This window comes from Chinchilla lanigera, unplaced genomic scaffold (genome assembly GCF_000276665.1).
Source record: "Chinchilla lanigera isolate Chin_1 unplaced genomic scaffold, ChiLan1.0 scaffold00004, whole genome shotgun sequence".
Lineage (NCBI taxonomy): Eukaryota > Metazoa > Chordata > Mammalia > Rodentia > Chinchillidae > Chinchilla > Chinchilla lanigera.
This window is the reverse complement of record NW_004955405.1, coordinates 11,498,728-11,508,265: the sequence shown is the minus strand read 5'-3', so window position 1 is coordinate 11,508,265 and position 9,538 is coordinate 11,498,728. Positions and strand designations below refer to the sequence as shown.

The window sequence follows — 9,538 nt, the reverse complement described above, 5'->3', positions numbered from 1 at the left end:
TGGTGGACTGTGTGGTGGACTGCATGGTGGGTTGTGTGGTGGATTGTGTGGTGGATTGCATGGTGGACTGTGTGGTGGACTGTGTGGTGGACTGCGTGGTAGATTGCATGGTAGACTGTGTGGTGGATTGTGTGGTGGATTGTGTGGTGAATCAAAAATTTAAATCACTTCCCAGATTGGGCCTTGACATTAGGGTTTAAAAAGGAAGTATTTTCAAAAGAGGTCACTGCCTGAACATTTCCTTTAATCAACAATCAGAGAGTTGACTCAACCAGTGGTGCCAACCATCCTCCAAGAGGGCTATGGGTGTGTATCACTGCCCTCATTCTACCGGGTAAGAGGATCAAATAAATTTTTAAATGCAAATTTTTTGGTTTATACAGTTCTTTTTCATCTTCTGTAAAGTGATTACTATACTTAATCAAGGTTCCTCTGTATATCATTAACTAATTTTAGCTCCCCTCTTTTTTAATTCCTTAATTTTTTTATAGTAAATTTAGGAGAGCCCAGTTTTAAGTCCCCTGTGGATTTCTTGTTGTGTTGAAGCCTTGAGGGAGCTAAATTTAAAAGCAGGGAGAGAGTAATTAAAAGTGATTAGGAGACGTTTTGGTACCATGCAATGTGGACTCAATTCCCCCAGTTATAAGCTCAACCAAGCAGCAGTTTTTGGTTTTGATTATAGCTTTACTTGCTATTTTAATAAACATGAACCAGTATTCAAACTTTTAATATCCTGCTGCTTAACTATTTCCAAAGAGCTATCCAGCTCTTTTAAACAGGCTTTGTTTTAAAATTTTAATTTGTTTGGCTCAGTCTCACCTTAGAAAGTTGTAGCCTCATGGTAAACGCTTTTATAAGTTGATTTCCAGAATCATAAGCAACCCCCCCAGCCACTCCAGCTAAGTGTTTCCTCATGTGCCAAAGTGGTTGGTGCTGACAGCTTCTCTGCTGTGTTTTATCTGCTTCCTACAGCAAGCATGAGACACGAACACAAGAATGCACCCAGTGTTGACTGGGCACATCAACACCACAGCGATACTTACAACTCCTCTAGGAAGCGGAGGTTGTGCAGGGGACCCAGGGGCAGCTGACTGATGTTGTTCATACTGAGGTCTCTGGAGAGGAAGACAGACAGTGTGTGAGGAGGGGCATCTGCCACCACAAGGAAATCCAGCTGTTCCATTCACACATTTCCAAGCAATACAGTACAATGAACTCATTCCTTAGCTTGCAAATAAATTGTGATTTTCTATTTAAAATACATCCAACCCCCTTCTGGCCAAATCGTGGGCACTTCTATCAAGTTAGAGACCCTAGGAAAAGCTTGCATGGAATTCACGAGGCTTTAGACCATTCATGGGGACAGTTATAATTCTTCACATTCGAAATCACGTCAGAAGGACAGCAAAGGAAACAGACAACTGAACTCAGACATAACTCAACTTTGTGTCTTGCTTTAAATTTTGTGACAAAGAGAAATGTCTTTGCCAGGCAACGCTAGAAGTCCAGTTTCTCTGGGATTTCGAGCACCTTGTAAAAACAAATGTTTTGATTCAAAGAAACTTAAAACAAAACAAGACAAAAAGCCTATTCCCTCCTTCAAACATGCTCCTTTTGCAGGTTCTCAGATTGCATTAAATAAGTGAAATGAACCATAAAACAAGGGTGTAAGGTGATCCCCCTCTGTAGCGCACTTCCTGCTGGGCCTGCACGGTAGTTCCTGGCACAGGAAACAACACGCCACTTTGGGCAAAACTCAATCAATTTTTGTTTCCAGTGAAACTTTGTGTAAATAGATTTTATTTCTCTATTTCTTTACTGTCTCTCACATGTCCGCAGCATCACGGTTGTGCATCATCTGTACCTCAAGACCAAGTCTTATGGCTGTGCACGTTCTAATCAAGGCAGACTCAGTTTTCACATAGTTGCAGATTCACTTTAAGAAATGACTTCTTGTTCTACCCTGAAGATTTAAAACTAATGGCATAGTAATCTCAGGTCAAACCTCCATACTTAAAATTTATCTTAAAATAAAGTGAGTTTTTTTTCAGCCTCAGTTATTCCTGCTATTAAAGTGGACACACCCATCGCACCTCCCCAGCTGATTTCAATATCTATAGCTTGGTTCCTTTATCAAATATTAACTTTAAAATCGGTGATGCTAGGAATTGAGGGATTACTTATTTTCTGCTTTTCAAAAGTCACAGTCATGGTCAAGGAAGAGAAAATGTTTCGTTGCGTGTTTTAGAGTATTCCACTCTCTCAAACCAAACCAGAATTACATACTGTTAATCTATTAGGGTATAATAACAAAGCCAAATAAGCACTATATTCTCAATCTCAAACTAAGCAATGTTACCAATATAGACTTAAACATTTGTACTGTTCATAATTTCTAAAAGATGTATTTTTCCAGTATGTGTAGATGGGAGATCAAGTAATTAATTTCAAGTTTTCATGCAAGTATTTCTATGAACTAGCAATGTTATTTTGTTTATTGAACAGCCATGTATTAGACCAATCAGTACACTTTTTGGATTCCTCACAGTGATGATAAGATCTCTGCAAAGACTTGGTATTTCTCAGGGATAGTCATGTATTTTGAATTGATATTTCCCTGGTCTCCTTTTTAGGACCAAGGTGGTTTGCTTTTGGAAAACATTTATTAGTAACTGAAATCAAAACAGCCTCTACATCAAACAGCTGGTGTGGACAGCACTGACTTTTCTTTCCTATATTTTTTGTGTAATGTGTAAATCAGTTTTGGACAAACATTGATCTTGGCTGTGTGCAGAAATCTCCAAATAGAATCAGGGATACTTATATATTGAGAAGAATCATAAGCACTCCATATTAGTTTAATGTGTGTGGCCCTATTTCAGCATTTCTGAAAGTGGAGCTTACATAAGCATTCAGTCTCCGGTTCCCACCGGAACATTTTGTATGGCAAACACGTCCAGAAAAGCAAGAAGAGTGCAGGCAAGTCTGCGAACAGAGCATGGGGTTTGAACCCCAGCTTCCTATTTGCTAACTGTGTGTTCTTAGAAAACTGAATTCTTCTCTTGGACTTCTTTATATTTAAACAAGGGCATCATTATGTTGATAGCTCAAAACCCTATGATTAGCTTTCCCAATCTGAAAAGTGTGTCTTAATTCTCTTAAGAAGAAAAATAGTTACCTTTCCCACAAGGAATTAATAACTTCTCTGTGTTACCTGACTTGTTATACTGTGGTTTTTCTTAGAAGATGAACTGGTACCACTAAACTAAAATTTTACCACATGTTTTCTAATACAGATTGTGGGGGCTGGGGATTTAGCTCAGCGGCAAAGCGCCTGCCTGGCAAGTGCAAGGTTGTGAGTTTGATTCCTGGTATCAGAAGAAAAGACAAAACAAAACAACAAAAAACAACAAAAAAACAGATTGTGGTCTTTTAAGAATTCCTAGCAGTTCATATACGCTTATTACAGAAAGCATCTTCTAGTAAGAGTAATGTAAGATCAAGTGAAAGGAGCTTTTATAATAAAATTCAAAATGGGCAAGATAAAAATTAATTTGTCTGCACTCCTTCTTGCCCTTCCCCATGCACAACTGCACAGATGTTTAACTGTAACCATGGTTCATCTTTTTGCTGCACTCCAAACCACCTGGAAAGAAAGACTAAATTTTATACATTTCTAATTTGTTATAGAATTATACAATAAAGTTTATTTCTAGAAACATGAAATAAAAATACAAACATATACAAAGTATAGGCATCCATATTTTATTATGTGATTCAACAGAGATTGTTAAATTACTATAAACATTTCTAAATCTCAGTTATAAAATTCTTATCTGTTGTGGATTAGTAATAAACAGCCAAGGCCTGGGATGGGTCCTTGAATCACCCTGTGGTTAGCAATGCTCTTCTTGGCTTTCCCTCAACAAAGTCAAGGTTTATATTCTATCTAGTCTGCTCAACTTGAGTTAAAAATGATAGAATGAGAGAAGGTCCAGCTGCTAGAGAGGACTTGTATCTAACATGGTGGGCGTGCTCATTATAGAGAAGGAAAAGGTACCTTAGAAAAGAAAAGGGGCTTTCTCAGTCACAGTGCAGGGCCCAGTGAGAAAGCTCCAGGGTCAGAGCCTTTACCTTTCCTAGGATTTTTGATTTTTCTTTTTTATCTAACAGTGTTTCTACTCTACTAGACATAGTAGGCCCTCGGATGTAAAGTTTTACTTTCCAGTTGTAGTTACCTACAGTCAACAATAGTCTAAAAATACAAAGGGGAAAATTCCAGAAATAAACAATACATAAATTATAAATTCCTTTTTATTCTAAGCAGCATGGGGGAAATCTTATGCTATCCCACTCCATCCCACTTGGAATGTGAATCAGACCTTTGCATGCTACATCCTCTGCCTGCCATTAATGTGTATGGTGTAATATATTTTATGAGAAATGCCACATTCACATAATTTTACTTTACATATACATATTGTTAAAATTGTTTTATTATTTTTCACTGTCAAACTGTGTCAAACTTATAAATTAAACTTTATCACAGGTGTGTGTGTATATATGGAAAAAACCCAGGATTTAGCATTATATGTGGTTTCTTGCATACACTGGAGGTCCTAGAACACATCCCCTGAGGGCAGAGGAGAACTATTGTATCCTTATTCTGATCCTTAAATTATTTTAAAACTTTGTGCTTATTTTCCTACCACATTTGGTCCTTTTGATTCCTGGCACACATATAACCTTAGCGGCAAATGAAGAGTCTTAAAATAATTTTCAGGACTTTGTGCAATTCATTATTTAATTATTCCTTTAAAATAGTCCTATTTTAAACATGTTTTCCCCACAGTTCAGCTTCCTAAAATCAATGGAGCCAGATAATGGATTTCTTAATTTTTTTCATATTTTGCTAAGAACTAGGAATGAAGTTTGAAGAACTAGTCACAATGTAAAAAGATTTCATAAGAAATGGGAGATTTGACTGTGACCAGACGGTGAAATGGGTTAAACCATTCCGTCCCATGTCTTGTCTATGCTGTGTTAATGATCCTGTCTAGGTATCTGGAACAGGGCTTGCAGAGTTCCTTGGGGGCAATTAGCTATATATTGGGATCACCGTGGGAGCTTTAAAAACATGATGCCTGGGTCTCATCCCAGAGTTTCTGAGTTAATTGACCCAGAATGGGCATTGGGAATTTTATAAGCTTCTCGCGTGATTTGCATGTTCAGCCGAGACTGAATACCACTGCACGGGAGTAACTTAAGTTCTAGGTCAGTTCTTTGAACTCAGCAACCCACTTCACATCTTGCAGGCTTAAGATAATTGGAGGTACTGTTTCCCGTGAGTTCCTGTGGGTTCCAACTCAGCAGACATGCAATTATTTTTACTACTTTTTAAATTTGACAAATGCTGATTGAACATTAATTGTGGTAAGGTTTTATTCTGGGATTACAGTGAAGTATAAATCTGAATCACCTTCACCTCTTCCCTATCCCATCATCCCTGTGTCCAGAAACCATCCAAGAGTTAATTGTACCACAGAGCTCACTTCTGGAATTGATCTTTTTTGTTCTTGGCTGCTCAGGTTAGGACGTTGTTCTGCTGGTAACTTTCTCTTCTTACTGGGCTGGTCTCCTCATTCTAGATTATCACCTATATTAAAGTCAGTGAAGTTGCCTGGAGCAGGCCACTTGATTATCATTCTACTCAGAGCCAATAAAAAATGCATCCCTCAGGTAAATGGCTTAGAGAAGGGTTCTCTCTCTTGGGAGGGGTCTGTGCAGAATTACAGAAAGGAATTTCCTTCTCTGGAGCAGTTGTGGAGGAAGGTGAGTGGTTTGGCAAGTAGAGCTTGGCCCATAGAAAATTCAGCCCAAAGGAGGAGCTTCTGTGCAGGACACAGCTTGCCCCACTGCAGTCAAATGAAGACAGTCTCTTTACAACCTCGCTTAACACACGTCATCATGCCGATCTTATGCTGCACTGCTCCCTGCAGTGTGTGCACCAGTTACAGGGAAGTTCCTGCCATTAACTTTGCGTCTGTCTTCATGTTTGTGATGCTTTTTCCCTGGAATGAATTATCCTCTCCATTTCCAAATTACTGCTCCCCTGTAACCCATCTCTGCCATTCAGGGGTTCGTTCAACAGATCCCCTGTGTTTTCAACAGAAGTGTCTATCTTTCTGTTATGGTTGATATATTGTGTCAACCTGGGGAGTCTAAAGGTTTGGCTAAGTGACTCAGCAGGGAGCCAAGGTGCTTACTTTATATTCATCCTGAGCCTGTGCAAGAGGAGGGCATAGAGATTATGTGAGAGCTACATGCCCCCTGGGTGGGGTAGCCTGTTTACAGTATAAGGGAGGGAAAGAGGCTGCTTGCTCACCCCTTTGCTCTTGTTGCTTTGCTATCCTTTGCCGCCATAAACATTTGCTCCCTGTCGTGTGCCACTCTGCCTCAAAACCAACCAAGTATAGACTAAAACCTCCACAAACTATAAGCTAAATAAACATTTTCTTCCTTCATTTTGGGAGTTGAATATTTTGTCTCAACAACAACAAAATAACCAAGACACTTTCTTAGTCGTTTGATACTTCCAGTATCAAACCTTGTCTTAGTCTAACCATTTAGCCTGGGTCACATGTTGATCACCTGGATCACTCTCTCTCCCACACTCTCAACTCCTTATTCTCCATATTTGTTTCACTCTTCTGGCAAAATTCCAGCTCTGGAAAAACACCATAATTCATTTTCTCTGTTACTACTGCAGGTACTGAGTGCTACTAGAAATGAAAAGCTGACAAATGTGCAGACTTGTGACTATAAATTCATGGCCTTTGCGGGTTCTCAACACCGCTGCACAATCCTGTTATTTGTTAGTACTCTACTTACTCCCATGGGAGCCTTTGCCAGTCTTTACTAGGTGCCTCAAACCTCTTAATCAACAACCACTCCCATCATGCCTGTGGGACGACTTCCCTCTTACTTCATGGAAATACAGATCCTCCAGACCACCAAAGATGAAGTAGGCCAAATTCTCACTCTCCTTTGTCCTCTGTTTATACTAAATTTTTCTTGTTGTCCAGCCTTCCTCAGGAGTCCTGTACCTTTTAGCATGCTACAGCACATTACTCCATTTTATGAACTGAATGTTTGTGCCCCCTCCCCAAGTTCATATGTTAAAGCCTTAATCCTTAAAGAAGTGGTATTTGGAGATGCAGCGTTCGGGAGGTAATTCAGTCATGCAAGTGGAGCATTTTTCATTAGTGTTCTTATAAGAACAGGCATGAAAGATTTCTGCTGATTGTCTTTTGTGGATACAATGAGAACACCATCTGAACACTGAGAAGCAGACTCAACAGACACTGGATCAAATGGTACTTTGATCTTGGACTTCCCAGCCTCTAAAACTTGGAGAAATCATTTTTTTTTCTGTACTGGGACTCAAACTCAGGACCTTGTGCTTGCCAGGCAGGCGCTGTGCCGCTGAGCTACATCCTTGGCCTAAATTGTTGTTTAAATCACCCAGTCTATACTAAATTGCTACAGAAGTTGGAACTAAGATAGATCATAAATAATTCCTATTTTTATATTTTAACTTCTTCCTTTTAAATGTATAAACACGGTCAAGTCTTATTCACTACTGAAACAAAACCAAGATCTTTTGATCTCACCTCCCTCAGCTGTGACCGGTCTCCTTCCCTTTGGAATTGGTGCCAGTTGACTTTCACAGTTTTCACTTTTCCTCCCCTCTCCCACCCACAAGACAGAAGCTCCACCCCTACCACTCCACTGCAGCTGCTCTTGCTAAGGGCCAGCAGCCACCAGATTGCCAAAGGGAGTGAAGATTTGACTTACTGGCCTGCTCTCTTGTATTAGACTTGCTCTTTTCTGAAACTCTATACTGTATCCGTTTGCAAGTCATTTATTCTCTCAGGATTTTTTAATATTTTCCCGACCTTGCCACTTTACAAAACAGAGACAAGTGTGCAGACTTGCGATTTGTGCAGGATCTCACATTCCTTTGTGATATTTTACTCTATCTACTGTTTAAATGTTGGTGTTCTCTGAAGTTTTAAGTTTGAACTAGCACTCTTCAATCTCTACCTTTTCTTTTTGGAGGACACTACTTTCTTTTATAAGTTTAAATACCACTTAGATGCTCATAATCTTCCCTAAATCCACACTTTCCTAAATCATAACTTCTCATAAGTTTCAGAATCGTATGACCACTTTCTTTTTGGGTATGTCCACTAGCAATTTTACAGGAACGTAACATTTCCAACCTGAACATAATTATTTCCAAACGGTTCCAAATTTCTTTCTTTTTCTGTAGATCCAGTATCTAGTTAACGCTACTACCAAATGCTGCTATAATTAAGTAAATAAAGAAAACAACAATAGCCGATATTCTTTATTTAGTTTATGCCACAGTCAAAGGCAAACACTCCCTGTTTAGCAGCACCGTGCAATTCCTATCTCTGCTAAGTACAATACTTTTGAATTTGTCTTGCCAGATCCAGTAGCATTCAGCTCTCTACCAGATACTTGATTAAATAGAAATCCTTGGTGCTGAATTTCAGCACTTTTTAATTGGTCACTTTTCACATATGCTCTGAAGATGAGTTCTCATCAGAAGGAAAGCTGCAGGCTTGAGTAGCATTTTCTGAGCACTGATATGTAAACAATCTGAATAATGCCATTTCCAGGTACTTTTCTTCTGCTGTTACTTTTAACTTTAAAGCAACTATCTTTCAAGACTCAGGCCAGGTGTTATCTCCTTTTAACAGTACAGGAAAATGCGTACATTTCAAGTGTCTGTCCTGATGAATTCCAACAGTGCGCATAAATCTTGTAATTCAGTAGAAGTCAAGAAATAAAACATTGCCATAAAAAAACATTGCCAAGAAATAAAACATTGCCACCACCTCTGAAGCCCCCTTATACTTCTTCCACTCATTACTTCCTACCCAAAGGAAATTATCTCCTGACTTCTAAGACTTTATATTACTTTCCTTATTTCTGATCTTTCTAGAAACAGAATCACACAGTACATTATGTGTGTTCTTTGCTCATTGTTTATTAGATTTATCCTGGTGTTGCACATAGCCGTACCTTATTCATTCTTAGTATAATATACTATCTCATCTTGTTATTGTACAATGAATTTATCCACTCAGCTGTTCAAGGATGCTCAGGTTGTTCTCAGTTTGTGCTGTTATGAAGAGTGTTACTGTAAATATTTTTCAGTGTGCCTTTTGTTGGACATATAAATGTGTGCATTTCTGTTGGGAACATACCTAGGAGTGAAACTGCAGGGTGAATATGTACAGCAAGCTATCAGCAAGTTATTCTAGTTTTAATAGATACTTCCAAATAGTTTTCCAAAGTGGTTGAATTGATTTATACTCCTACCAAGTAGTCTATGAGAACACCAGCTGTTTCCTATCTAATTGTTTCCACTTGTTGTCACTGATGGTATTATTTTCCCTTTTCATTTTAGTCATTTTGGCAGGTCTACAGTGGTATCTCATTGTGG

At 38.8% G+C, this 9,538-nt stretch overlaps 1 protein-coding gene across 1 annotated transcript in view; it reads right to left on the bottom strand.

Annotated features, from left to right (window-relative positions):
* Lgr5 (leucine-rich repeat containing G protein-coupled receptor 5) overlaps nt 1-1,183 on the bottom strand; it is a 67,422-nt gene extending 66,239 nt beyond the window's left edge. The window contains exon 1 of the mRNA XM_005374681.1: nt 1,044-1,183. Within this exon, the coding sequence (XP_005374738.1) occupies nt 1,044-1,183 (140 nt within the window). The remainder of the gene's footprint in view (nt 1-1,043) is intronic.
* Between the last annotated feature and the right edge of the window lie 8,355 nt (nt 1,184-9,538).